Source organism: Schistocerca nitens, chromosome 7, assembly GCF_023898315.1.
Source record: "Schistocerca nitens isolate TAMUIC-IGC-003100 chromosome 7, iqSchNite1.1, whole genome shotgun sequence".
Classification (NCBI taxonomy): Eukaryota; Metazoa; Arthropoda; class Insecta; order Orthoptera; family Acrididae; genus Schistocerca; species Schistocerca nitens.
The window spans coordinates 151,324,151-151,339,235 of NC_064620.1; the positions used below are offsets into that span (position 1 = coordinate 151,324,151).

General features: G+C 42.4%; 1 protein-coding gene across 1 annotated transcript in view; it reads left to right on the plus strand.

The window, feature by feature from the left end:
• The window catches only part of LOC126195510 (protein lev-9-like), a 447,516-nt gene extending 445,661 nt beyond the window's left edge, over nt 1-1,855 (plus strand). The window contains exon 4 of the mRNA XM_049934137.1: nt 1,635-1,855. Coding sequence (XP_049790094.1) covers nt 1,635-1,855 — 221 coding nt within the window. The remainder of the gene's footprint in view (nt 1-1,634) is intronic.
• The last annotated feature ends 13,230 nt before the right edge of the window (nt 1,856-15,085 follow it).

The following is a 15,085-nucleotide window of genomic DNA, read 5'->3' on the forward strand; positions in this document are numbered from 1 at the left end:
AGTGGTACAATAAAAGGTGTCCGATGGGTCGGTTTACGGTTTTGTCGCACATCGTATTTTCTCAGAACACTTCATGACGACTTCCGGTTTTTTTTTTTTCTTTCATTTCTCCAGATGCCAGCGACCTAGCAGTTGTGTCAAAATTGTGTCGTGAAGTTCAACGTTGCAGTTTCTGTAGTTAGTGCTGAGTGCTGATCATGTCAGCATTTCCCCTCACACGTCTTTGCCCATCACAAAGACGATTCTTGTCATTTAGATTTTTGTTCATCATTTTCAGCAACTGTTTTTTTTGATGAATGCCGTTGTGAAAGGATAGCACACAAGTTGCATTAAAATTGTTTATTACCGCAAGTACTGTGCTATTCTTTCACATCAGAAATCTTGTTATTCCATTCACACTGCAACCCCCAGTGCAATCGGACTTCTTTGTGCCACCTATAACTTTCTTCTCACAGAGAGAGCGAAAGATTGCACGTGATGAAAGCTCAAAAAGTAGTAAGACTTCTTCACGTAGTGAAAGTAAAATTGCATTCTACTACAATTTCAAAACAACAATTTAAAATATTTACCAAAAATTGGGAAAAAATATAGTATAAAGTAAAAATATTGGTACTCGATATCGCCATTTCCCTTTAGATACATCGATTTTTCTCTGAAAGAATACCGCAGATGTTTGTAGAAACTAGTTTTTCTGAAAGATATCGATATATCGATATTTTATCAGCAGCCATAATTCCTACATTGCCATTTTGCATAACTGTATAGTTATGCGGTGGAGTTTCTTAAATACGAGGGTAATCCCAAAAGTAAGGCCTCCTATTTTTTTATAAGTACATAGACTTGTTTACTTCTACAATGGTTTATATCAGTTTACATCTTGAACATTTAGCTATTTTTCGACATAATCACCATTTCTGTCGATGCATTTTTGTAGACGCTGCGGCAGTTTTTGTATGCCCATGTCATACAAGCTCACTGCAATGCTGTTCATAAAGTTATGAACCCCTTCTTTCACTTCGTCGTTGGAGCTGAATCGCTGGGACCACGATTAACGCTGACAGGTACTGTGAGACTCTGAAAAAACTGAAACGGGCAATTCAGAACCGGAGAAGAGGAATGTTGAAGGGCGTACACAGTCTCCACGACAACGCTCGCCCACACATCGCACGGCAAACCATTGCTCCCCTGCAACAGTTTCAGTGGAACATAATCCCCCACCCACTCTATAGTCCTGTCTTGGCTCCCAGTGACTATCACCTGTTCCCTAGGTTAAAAGAACATTTGGCTGGAAAGCGATTCAGTTCCGAGGACGACATGAAACAAGAGGTTCATAACTTCCTGAACAGCATGGCTGCGAGCTGGTATGACATGGGCATACAAAAACCGCCACAGCGTCTACCAAAAAGCATCGACAGAAATGGTGATTATGTCAAAAAATAGCTAAATGTTCAAGCTGTAAACTGATGTAAACCATTGTAGAAATAAACAGGTCTATGTACTTATAAAAAAATGGAGACCTTACTTTTGGGATTACCCTGGAATAACAGAACGTTGACTGCATTTTGAACTCTGAACACTCGGGGTATCGCGAAATGCAGCTACTGAGCAGCCCGTCTGCCCTCGCGTGCCCACAGTGTACTGCACGTCGCCGCCGGTGCTGGAGCACGCGCGCCACAGCGCGCTGCCAGAGCAGCAGACGTTCGCGCTCGACTCGACGCTGCAGTACCAGTGCGTGGCCGGCTACATCACGCGGGGATTCCCCCGCGCCAAGTGCCTCGCCATCGACGGCAGCGCCTCCTGGTTCGGGCCTGACATCAGCTGCGACCGTGAGTACACGCGCACCTCCTGCTCATAGCTCTAGTGTCCGTTATCAGGGCTATTATTTATTGCTATAATTTACAAGACTCATTATGGCCATTATAAATAATTCTGTACTCTACACAGCCGACACATAAAAATGAACTGTTTGCTAGTCTTCCGTGCGTTCCTCTAACGTTCATACCATGGCTGTGAAACTTTGGAGATCCCCAAATATTTCTATAGGGGTAAGAACTGCCTGCCGGAGCAATGCCAGTCAAATTGTGTGTGTATATCACTCATTATGTGCAAAATTAGATTTCTGCACTGAAGCGCCAAAGAAACTGGTATAGGCATGCGTATTCAAACACAGAGATATGTAAACAGGCAGAAAACGGCGCTGCGGTCGGCAACCCCTATATAAGAGAGCAAGTGTCTGGCGCAGTTGTTACATCGCTTACTGCTGCTACAATGGCAGGTTATCAAGTTTTACGTGAGTCTAGATACAACATATCCGAGGTAGCGATGAAGTGGGGATTCTCCCGTATGACCATTTCACCAGTGTACCGTGAATATCAGGAATCCAGTAAAACATATCTCCGACATCGCTGCGGCCAGAAAAAGACCCTGCAAGAACGGGAACAACGGTAACTGAAGAGAATCGTTCAACGTCACAGAAGTGCAACCCTTCCAGCAACCATCGATATGGGCTTTCGGAGTAAGTAAAATCTATTCCTATCACATTTTCTAAATATCATGTACAAGTAAAATGTTTTTGTTTCTAGACACTCATTTCAACATTGTTACACTAACAAATAAGAATTATTTCCAAGAATTGCTTTGACAAAGAAATATACATACACAAGTATTGAGCTATAATCCTAACAAATGATACAAATGTTAAAAAAAAGGGAAAACATCCAACAAGATAATTTTTTATTCTTTGTTTTATAAGGAGAAAATCAGTAAAATATAGTTATTCTTTTATTTTTATGAGGGGAAAATAAGTGGCATATACTTTTAGTGTTTATTATGCCTTACTTTTGTTCTTCATATACTGTCCATTTCAGAACTAATGACTTATTTTTATCGATAGTCTATTTTTTACTTAAGTCCATAGTCAATGACTGTTATTTTGTAGTTTATTAGCTGTCTGGTGTGCTTAACTTATTTAGTTTTTCACACGTTTCTTTTGCACAATTCCTACATCACATAATTTGATTTCACACATTCACACAATCCTATGAATGTTTAAGCATGAGGTTGGCGAATATTTTTTTTTTTTTTTTTTTTTTTGCACGAAGGTGATGGACTTGAGCGAGATGGATATGGGCAAGTATCTGATGTACAGCTTCGTTCGTCATTCCTTGTTGGCTTTGCAAGTGTGTGTTGCTGTTGTGGAGGTCCCATAATGGAATGGAGCTGTGAGTGCAGAATCTCGTGGTTTACTGGCTTTGTATGCGTGAAAGTCATCGTTATGTGTCGCTGAAAGCGGTCGTTTTTCGTTGTAATACTTCGCAGACGACTAGTTTACAATAGGATAGGGATTTGGGAAGGTATGTCGTCTATTCTTCACCCATCTTCTTTCTTGGTCTCAATCTTGCGAATCTTCAACTTCTGTTCTTCCTGCTTTATCTCTGCTTCTTACTTGCTTCTTGGTTCTTCTCTGGGCAGGATATGGAAATATTTATTGATAACTAGTCGCTTTGAAGTTCTCCTCTTAGTAACAGTTTGATAAATTGTTTGGGCATGTCATTTTTACTTTGTGGAAGTTTTCTTCAGTTTCGTGCATCAGCGTGCTGTTTAATAGCAGTAGTGTGACTTTTAAACATATTTTTTTGCCAGTGGTGGCTTGCCCAAGTGGTCTTCTCGTCGGGCCGTTTTTTGATCGCTCCGCTGAGTCGGGGCATTCCAGGGTTTATGAGCGGTGAAAGTCCGTTGTTTGCTTGCCAGTCCCTGCACCGGTCCCTTCTGGCGTTTGGTGTCCTGTCGTGTCTCTGCAGAGTTCCGCCACTGTGTGGTTCCGTGTTCTGTCCCAGTAGGGTTCCGCTTAGCGGGCAGATTTACGGCCCACTTCCAATACAAGGGCCTTCTGTTGGTCTTGCTGTCCTTTCCTTTCTCTCGACGCTTCTGCCTTGTAGGAATCGTGTGTTGCTAATTACGTCCTTTTCTTTCTTGATACTTCTCTCGTTGCAACTAGTGGGTCGTTGCATCTTGTCCTTGCTGGAGTTTTTACAATGGTTCTTACAAAAAGTTTTACTTATCATCATCTAACATATGTCTAGTACCTACATTGTTTTACGCCTTCTTAAAAAACTTTACAAATTTCGGCGTCCTTTCCATGTTACACTTCTAAGATATTTTGAGTCTTAAGTTCAAGAATCCTCAAATTCGTTTTTTATTTTTGTGTAGTGTCATGGTGTATAGCATTTTAGTATTTCATACTGTTAGACTATCTACGCTTTATCCCTTCACCTTAATCTATGGTACTATTGGTGTTGTTTTTGTTTTTATTGAAACTACTTTCTTTTTCCCACCTTCTCTCTCTTCATTCTTCTTTCCCCTGACGATCTTTCCTGTAACATAATCTTGAAATATTGTGCTGATTATTTCCCAGTAATAAAATTAATCTTCAAACTTGTACTGAAAGTGTTTAATACTGCCAGTCTTAGGTAAAAATACCTCTGCTTTATCTCGTAAAATACCCTCTAATTCTCTTTTACTGTGTTCTGAAATACCTTGAACTTCTTGCAATTTTTCGTCAATTTCTTTATGGACTTCTAACATGAGTTGAGGTGATTCCCCCTTTTGTGCATACCATTCTAATTCTTCATCCTCTGCATCTCGTGTCATTCCTAATTGTTTGTTTATAACTGGTATTTCTTCTAATTTTGGCTTTTGCTCAAAGAGAAGTGTGACATTCCCGAATGTTACGCTACCTATCCCCATATGTATTATCGCTCGTCTCTCATTTAAAACATCTGCACCTATAATCAAATCTACAATTAGTTTAGGTATAATCACGAAGTTGGCTTCGATCTTTTGACTTTGTCATGAAAGAGTTAACCTTGTTTGTCTCGTAACTTCCGCAGCATTGTTTCTAATAGGACCTCTTACTTTAATCTTACGTGTTTTCAGAACTGGCAATTCCTCATTGGCATTACACAGCATGAATAAATTTTCTGAGATCGCAGTCAGTTCACTTCCGCTATCAATTACAATATTGACTGGGATATGCTTTACCATGGCCTTCACAATTGGTTGAATTTGAAAGGGTTGGTTCTGTTCTTCTTCTTCTTGCATCAACGAATCCTCCACTGAATCATACATGAGTCTTTTTAGGAATTTCCCTTGTGAACTCGAACTTTCTATAGGATAAGCTTCGACTGCTACTTCTCTCTCTTTTATTTCCTCTTCTCTATTTCTTCCTTCATTTACACTTTCTTCAACATCCTCTACTTTTTCCTCATCCTCGCCTATCTTCTCCTTCTTCGTCGCTACTTCCACATAATCACATCTAAATGCTCTAATTATCGCTTCATAACTTCCTTCATTATATACGTTGGGTTGTGTGCCCACTCGTAACTTATTTTCAACTTCTGTCAACTGCACATTATCCTCATTGAATTCGCTTTCCCTGGTTTCCATCTCAAATAGCTCTGCAATACTCATTACTTCGTCCTTTCCTCCTACATTCGTTGTGCATGCCTCTGGTAATTCATCTTCCTCGTCAGTATTCTCCCAATTAATTTCGTCCCAACACGATATTGTTATTTTCTTGTCTTCGTTTTCATCTGGTCCCTGCGGATTTGTTTCGTACTTCTTCTCTTCTCGTGATAAGATTTTTACTTCTCCGTTCAAGGTGCTGCAATTGTCCTGGGTCGGTGCGTCAGTCTCTTTGGCATGGGCGCTTAGCTGTCAATTCGAACGTTTATCGGGGTTTGGTGGTCTTACCTCCACCTCTTCTATCTCTATTCTTTCTTGTTCAGCTTGTTGATAGTGGTTTCTTTGTTGATAATTTGTCGGTCTATTGGTTCTCCAGTACCCGTTCCGGTTGTCGTTATTCCCTCTGTAATAGTTGTTGCCATTCCTGGGTGAATTATAGTTATTGCCATATTCTGTTCTAAATCCATAACCGGTTCTTTGTTGAAATCTATTGTCGTTTCTTGGTGCGAAGTTATCACGTGGTTCGTAATTATTGTTTCTTCGTACTGTGTCTTGTGGATTCCACTGCTTTTTGCTCTCGTTTTCACGTGCGCTTCGTCTTTCTCTTGCGTCATCTTCCGAAAATATGAACTCTAGTTCCCTTAGAATACCTTTAAAAGCTTCGACGTTATTGCCTCCGCGACCTACTAATGATTGCTGGTATTTCAATGGTAGCTTCATCGCGCATAATCAACTCTCCGCCACTGTATGGTACATCTAAGCATTGATTTTTCTTTGCCATTAACTCGAAAAATTTCACGGGACTCTTCTCTCCTGAATTTTCAAAATATGGGTTCCGTAATAATTCGTACTTCACTCTGTTCTGTGCTTCGCTGGACCAATATCGTGAGAGAAACTTCTCTCTGAAATCTTCGTACGATCGGCATGTCGCTGCAACATTCTGCATGGTTTCTGCGACTGTTCCTGACATGTGTGCACATAAAAGTCTAATTTGTGTGCTAGCGTCCAGTGTTATGGTAATCCTACTCGGAATTGATCAATAAAAGTTCGTGGATGTAATGAGTTTCCTTCTCGAAAGTGTTGAAATTTTCTGACTGTGAGGAAATGATCGTTGTCGTACTTCGTCATAGTTCCATATGAAATTCGCGATTCTTCGCCACTTTTGTTTCTGATCATTTCTCCCGTCGTTCTTTCCGGTTGTGGTAGATCCATTGGATATTTTCCACTGTAACTTTCGCCTACCCTTGCGTAGTATCGTTGGAGTGGTACGCAATAATTTTCTTCCATCAGGTTGTGAACGTGTAGCTGAATGCATTGTACTGTACTCTTCGCGTTCTGGCTTTCCATTGTCACGTATGTTACTTTCCGCCTGTGATTGGAATCGCAAATGCATGATAGCTTTGTTGATTGCTTGTTTTTTCGGTGCTGTTACAGATACGGATGTGGTTGCAGACTCGGTGCTTGTTCGATCTTGTTCACTACGCTCTTCAATGGTTTGCAACAACTCTGTTCGCAATTTCTGAAATTGTCGCTTCGTTTGCGCTTCTATTTTGACTATGCGGTTATCATATCATTTCAGCGCTGCTTTTGTGATACGTTTGTGTAACACACTGTTTTCAACAACTTCACGTGCTGTACCTGCTGCTTGTCTAGTAATTGCGTTTATCTGTTTCTCTAGTTTCTTGACTTCTCCCTGGGTGTTGTTACGTAATGTTTTGATCTCGTCCTGAATGTCATTACGCAATGTTTGTACGTCCGCTTGTACCTTGTCAGTGTCTGTTCTCAATTGATTGTGACCTGTTATTAAGTTTCCTATCACTTCTCGAGATTCTTTTGCCCCGTCTTCAATATGACTTAGGTGTAACTGAATTTTTTTGTTTTGTTCTTTAATCTCACGCATTTGTCTCGTGGTTGCTGCATTCTGAATTTGAATTTGGCTCGCTATGTCTTTATTTTGCCTTGTCATGGTTTCCGTAATTTGTTGTAATAATTCTGCCAGATTGGTTGGTCCTATTGCGTTTTCTTCCAACGTCCTACGCTCTGTGTTTTCGCCCAAGTGTTGGTTCGCAACTGATTGCATTGAACTGTGCTGTGACACGTTTCTGCTCGCATTCCTTGTACTCTGTGGTGAGGGAGCTCTGATTACTTCTACTATGAGTTAGAATCCTCATCGACTGTCTCTATACTTTCCTGCTCCTCTGTCGTATGCTGACTTACGTTTTCTATGCCTTGACGTACATTATCCACGTTATGGTGCGTTATATGTCCTATTTCTCGCGATACTGCATCGTCTGTTGTACTGTCCTCTATTCTCTGTCCATTTTCATGCTGGGTCTCTACCTCAATTCGGTCAAGATCTCGATCTGCCATTGCTAATCTTTCCGAATCCCTTATTATCTGTTTTAAAAGCAATTCACGCGCCCTACTTCTAGTCAACATGCGCTCATACGATCTCACGCGTTTCATAAACTTTTTGCACACACGACTTGACAATCAATTCACTTACTTGTTGGGTCAGAACCAACTTGTCAACGATGTATCCGTCACCTGTGCGCTTGCATTGGGGAGAAAACTTAATTCTAACAATTTTTAAAATTCATAACTTAATTATGCTATTGTCTCTGCTAGAATGTCTCACTATCTATCGCTGGAGCCACTGTTTTCAACTATTTATACCTTTCAAAAAAAATTTTTTTTTATTACGAAAATTTTTTAAGAGGATATTTTTCTGACATAGTTAGGCATGTGGTCGCCCTTCAATCATGGTATTTTACCATCCTGGCAGGGTCGTCATTTTCTAACATGCTGCGTGGTGTCTGTTTGTTCTATATCGTGTCTCCCTACCACTTTCGCAAAACGATGCTCTGAGGGTGTTTTTTATGGAAATGACTAGTTTGAACCTGGGACCTGTTGCTGGTAAGGAGACGCCAGACCACACATGACATGTAGAGTTCAGAAGAGTTCAGTGAGACTAGCGATGATATAACCAAATACTTAATGATTTCAGCGTCAGCTCCACTGCACTCCCTGTAAAAGAATCTTAATACTAACTAAATTTAGTGGAAGGGGTTCAAGGCTTTCCTATTTTTAGTTAGCTGGTAAAATAACGTCGAAAAAGCAGTTAAGTTTACCATTGGAAATTTTATTCTACTCACAAAACATTGTTTATAAATTGCACTATTGATAAATGGAAATGTTTTAATACAGGATGGTAAAAAGCAACTGCGTTCAACAAAAATGTGAACGAATATTCCCTGAATGCGTTTCCAAGTTCTACAATGGACTGAAGGATGACCTATGCCATATCACATCTATAATCTAGGTTTAAATTAAGTTTCACAAAAGAGAAAACTATCAAAATGGTCTACAGTGGCCCTCAATTATCTTTAATTACCTATCGAACTTGTCGTAAATTACAGTGGCTGATGTGGCTTCTCAATATCTATATAACAGAAAAATCATCGCGTTTCAGCTTTTTACTTCAAGTGGCAAATGTGAACACCATGAGTTTTAATTGACGATCGACACTAATATTACGCAAAAAGGGGGTGTAACAGATGAGACTTCTGCAGTTCTGAGTGAAACTTTATGCGCTGTTATGTGGCATCGCGTGCGTTCATTACCTTGTCGGTGTTCGTCAGGGGGTGGCGGGCAGCACAGCTCCGCTCACCTCGCCGTCTCGGAAGCAACTCTTCTCCTAACTTCTCCTTACTACAATTTACTGAAGTTGGTTTAAAAAAAACTATCTGGCTGTGTTTTCATCTGACCAATCAGGGTCTCAAAGTTAACCTTAAGCTCCGCCTACAAAAATTCTGTCTATCCAATGAGAAACGTTATACTTTTCGTGGTGGGGCAATGTTTTTTAAAGTTTGCAACGTAACAGAGACGCGAAAAAGTCTCACGCTAAAACCTGCAGCTGGTGTGGTCCTTTTAGTGTTATCGTAAGATCTATACTGTTCTTCTGGAGTTCTCTAGCTTTTAACATGGGCTGGGGGGGTGGTCCTAGCGGTTAGCTGGCGTCGTGGGTGTCCGTCCCTTATCGTAGAGCCTTCCAGCTTAACACGGTTCTGCTCTCGGCTTCTGTTCTAGTTTCTCCCCTCGGACTGCGTCTGTCTCACGGTGGGAAGGTATGACATGCATTTAGGCGTTCTTGTGTTAGTCTGTGGTATTCCATTTGCTCACTCGTTACTCGTATTACTTTGGTTAATTTAATGTCACGATTTATTCGGAGCTATGTGACATACTACTGGATTTGCTTATGTCAGGGTTTTCATGGAAGGTGTTGGATTTGCCTAACACCTTACAACGCAGCATCGGTAGTATCAGCAGCCTTTTGCGCTGACGTCTGTCATGGGTCATCTCTTACTGAAGGACTATACACCTATGGTCCAAAACATTACGACCACCTGCCTAATAGCTTGTTTGCCTTTTGTCTTTTGAAAGTAACACATCACTAATTATGGGTATCAGGGATCCTGTAGATTGTTGGTAGATTTGTTGAAGTACGTGGCATTAGGTGTCTACGCACATATCATGTAATTACCGTCCGCCCCCGGTAGCTGAGTGGTTCAGCACTACAGGCCGTCAATCCTAAGGGCCCGGGTTCGATTCCCGGCTGGGTCGCAGATTTTCTCCGCTCAGGGACTGGGTGTTGTGTTGTCCTAATCATCATCATTTCATCCCCATCGACGCGCAAGTCGCCGAAGTGGCGTCAAATCGAAAGACTTGCACCAGGCGAGTGATCTACCCGACGGGAGGCCCTCGTCACACGCCATTATTATTATGTAATTACCGAGAATAACTGGCAGCTGATTTGCGTCGTGGTGATGACGCCAGATAGTGACCCCGATGGTTTCCATAGGATTTACATCAGGCGAATTTCGTGGCCGATACATGAACGGTGAGTTCACTGTAATTCTGTTCAAACCACTGTAGCATCGTTCAGGCTCCGAGTGACGGACAATTATACTGCTAAAATATGACATCGTCTTCGGGGAAGACGTCAAGTAAGAAGGGATGTAGATAGTGCGCAGCTTCAGCGCCTCTTAGATTACTGCAACAGGTCCCATGCAAGCGCAGGAGAATATCTCCCATATTATAGTACTACTCCCACCAGCCTTTAATCGTGGCGCGCTGCACTTTCCGAGTCGCCGTTCACCTCGATGACGGCGTTTGTGGAGACGACTAGCGACCTAGCTTAGCAAAATGTGATTCACGGAAGGAGACGACTCGTTTCCATTGATCGAAAGTCGAAACCCGATGGTGCCATATCCACTGCGTCGTAATAGACAATGTCGTTGGGTCCACGAGTGAACATATAGTAGTGGTCTGCTTCGAAGCTCTTTGTCCAACGATGCACGATGAACGGTGTGCTCCGAAACACTTGCGCGTGCACCAGAATTGTCCTCTTCCGGCAGAGATGCCGCAGATCACCATGTATGCTACTTTACAGAGGAGAGAAGCCTCCGAACCTCACGTACTGTGAAGAGTCATGGACGTCCAACCACCGCGCCTACTGGTAGTTTCTCTGACCTACCTGTTTCGGTAGATGCTCACGACAGTAGCACGGGAACACTCGACCAGCTTCGCCGATTTAGAGTTACTCGTTCTCAGTCTCTGCGTAACAATAATTTACCATTTGTCATAGGCACTTATCTCAATGTATTTCCCCATTTGCAGTACACATCTTCGCCAGGGTGATCCCCCGTCCCTGTCTGCTCCGCTTGCATTCTTTTGCTACCGCGTCGCGTGCTCGCAGCGCCAGCAGGCGCCATCAATCGTCTCGATGGGCAGTGGACATAATATTTTTGCTTATAATTGTAGACTGTGGAAAGGTGTGCAGATCACTGTGGGTCACAAAAGCAAAATGTAATGGGTTGTCTGGTAGAAACTAGTTTTCATGAATGGCCAGTTAAAGGTTGGCTGGTTTCCTGCCGGTAGTAATTCCACGAGCATTCCCTGACTTAAGTCAGGAACATACTGCTTTTTTTTCTCCCTAGGTACCAGCTGCATCAAACTAATTAAATCACAACATCACGTCTGACTCAACTCCTAGGATGCCTTCTCAGATATACTCGCAGTTGTTCCACAGACACACACTACTCCAAACCCACCTCGATACAGCTTTCGTTCATCCGTCAACACCGGCAAGAAGCTACCACACATTTCCAGATTCACTGACCTATGATGAAAGCTAGTTCCTTCTAGACAACCCACTTCAAAAGGGAATCGTATTCTGTTCTTGTGCCCAGTATGATAGTTTCTCACAATCTATATTTCCTACGCCGAAAGAGAAGCTGCTACATCTGGCACCGCAAGAGGATGCTTGCTTGATGGCTATGCGGTGGAATTTTTAGCTGGATCTGATTTTTATCTCTATTGGTATTTCTTACATGTTTGCAAATACGTAGAGCTATCGATAAGTAATGCAACAAATTTTTTCTCCGCCAAATTCGGTTGAAAGAACTTCGGAATTTGTTGCGGGGCATAGGGAACTGTTTTCGCTTCAGCCCCTATAGTTTCAAAAGGTTCCGATAGGTGGCAACGCTATATGTAAACTTTAAAATTGCGCTAATAACGAAGGTGCATTCCAAACAGAGAGCTGTCATTGAGTTTCTTTTGGCGGAAAGCCAGAGCGTAGCAGATATTCATCGGCGCTTGCAGAATGTCTGAGGAGACCAGGCAGTGAACAAAAGCACGGTGAGTCGTTGGGCGAGGGGTTTGTCATCGTCGCAACAAGGTCGCGCACATCTGTCGGATCTCCCGCGTGATGGCCGGCCGCACACAGCTGTGCTAACCTCAGTAAATTGAAGAAACGACTTCAGCGTGTTCGACGCTACAAAAATGCAAACGAACTTGTCCTTCTCCGTGACAACGCAAGGCCTCACACAAGTCTGCGCACCAGAGAAGAACTCACAAAACTTCATTGAACAGTTCTTCCTCATGCATCGTACAGGCCAGATTTCGCTTCTTCCGACTTCCATCTGTGTGCGCAGTGAAGGAGGCATTCAGCGGGGAGCAGTGCGTGGATGATGGGGATGTTGTCGATGCAGAAATACGGTGTCTCCGAGGTCGACCTGTAGAGTGCTACTGTGCTGCCATACAGGCCGTCCCAGCAAGGTGACGTACGGCCGTCGAACTGAACGGAGATTATGTTGAAAAACGGGGGCTTGTAGCTGAAAGAGTAGGGAATAATATGGTATTTTGGAATCCCGAATAAAACTGACCTGCTTTCTAAAAAGTGTGTTGCATTATTTATTGGACGTACCCTCGTACATTATAACGGACTGCTGGATGTCAAAATTCTTGGCTGGGATCGTGTGCATCTGAAGCTGTGGGTGCTAGAAAATCTTCAACTGTTGAATGTTATGGGCCTCGAGAGAAATTTCCTGGACTTATTAGCAAAATAGCATCATATATTTCTCCTATGCTTGGTTCAGTGACCGAATTAACAAATAGTACGCATTAGCTTTTAGTGTCATTTCAGTAGATTGAATTTGCTCGATTTCACGCTACAGTGGACCCGACTGGCGAATTAAATATATCCTCTTTAAGAGGACTTTGTGCAAATGAATGGAAACCTGTTAGGAGGTGCTGGGGTCAGAGTGGGCCATTTATCTTGAGCTGGAGGAGTCCGCATCGGCAATAAACGCATTGGAATTGCTAAAGAGTCCGGGAACACGGGGCTGGCGCCAGCGCTGCCCCCCTCTCTGACCGTCCTCGCCGCCAGTCAGCGATAAGCCTGCAGACTCGTTACAACTTCCATCAGCCCCCGACTTTGGCGCGCAGTTCGCGTAATTTATTTTTGGTGTTGTAATAGTTTCACACGCACAGATACTGCTACGTTTAATTTAGTTGTCTGCTACGCTTTTTGAGAGGCAATCAGAGATCGTCGGCGGTAAATCCAGCGACTTACCTCGACAATACGAGGTGTGATTGGAAAGTTTTAAGAATGGGCTTGTAGTTGTACAATAGTGGTACTTACTTGCTACAGTGATGCACCTCCTTCAAAACAGTCCCCTTCAGACTCAATACACCGACTCCAACTGTGTTTCCACTTTTGGAAACAATCCCGGAAATTTTTTTCCTCAAATGTATTAAGGACGCTCTCCGTATTTGCCTGGATGTCTTCAATTGAGTCAAATCGCTTCCCTTTCAGTGAAAATTTCAGTTTAGGAAACAGGTAGAAGACCGCAGGGGCCAAATCAGGGGAATATAGCGGTTGTGAAAGCACAGGAATTTTGTATTTTGTCAAAAATTCAACGATGGAGAAGGCACGATGAGCCGGAGCATTATCATGGTGTAGAACCCAACTCCCGTCCTTCCACAATTCAGGCCTTTTCTTCCGCACATTTCCGCGCAAACGCTCAAGGACACATTTCTAGTATTCCTGGTTACGTGTCTGTCGTCCAGGGATGCACAATACCGGTAGAATCTAAAAGAATCAGCAACATAGTCTTCACCTTCAACCGACTTTGCCGTGCTTTTTTCGGTCGTGGTGAACCTGGAATCTTCCACTGCTCTTTTGTTTCAGGATCATATCCATATACCCACGATTAGTCACCTGTAATTATCCTATTTAACAAATACGGGTCATTTTTAGTCCGATTAATCAGATCTAGGCACACTTCAAGTCGGTATTGTCTCTGGTCACTTGACAACACTTTCGGAATGAATTTTGCGGACACTCGTCGCATGTTCATATCTTCAGTTAAAATTCACTGAACTGTATAGAAATTTAAATTAAGTTCATCAGCCATCTCCCTAATTGTAATTCTACGGTCAGAGAGCACTAAGTCGCGAACTTTCACAACATTTTCATTTGTTTTTGAGGTGGAAGGACGGCAGGACCGTTGTTATCTTCAACTAGTAAGCAGTTACAGATCCATTCTTAAAACTTTCCAATCACATCTCATACATCACAGTTATGTATTAGAACAATCCAGGAGGTAGCAACCGATTGGCTATAATGCTGTAAATTCAAGATGTATACCACATGAGGAAAGTAGCCGTTCAGAAAAAGAACACATTCCTGAAAAATTCGAACTCAACAATTTACAGGCCAACAAAATGAAAAATGTCACCACATCATATACCAATCATCAAGAGAATACATCCACTTATTCTCTAGAAAGAAAGATACAGCCGATTTCACAATACTACATTTTCTACCTGAATGAAGACAGAAACTTAGGGCGGATTTTAGCTCACGCATAGAAACTAACGGTTCACCACGGAGCCCGTTGTAAGTGTCCATTTAATGTGGTTGCCGGTAGAGGTCTCGATCGCTCTTTTATTACCCCACGTGTATCGAGTAGAGATGCCGATAGACAACACAGTAACAAAATGTGGTTTGGCGTTCTCCGTATCAGCAGATGCAATTAAGTCAGAGTTGTTCGGCGTGATTTTCGTCGAGAGTACAGCACTGCACCAGCTACAGCTCAGAGCGTACCCTTATGGCCTGAATTTTAATTCTTCGACTTCGACAATTCTCAGTTTTTTAATGGTGTTACAGTCGGTTGTTAACTGCTTTAGAGTACAGAAAACCTGAAAAATATGTAAATATTTTTATACGTCTTTTTTTTTCAAAAACGAACTTGAGATCCCCATCAGCTCACAATGG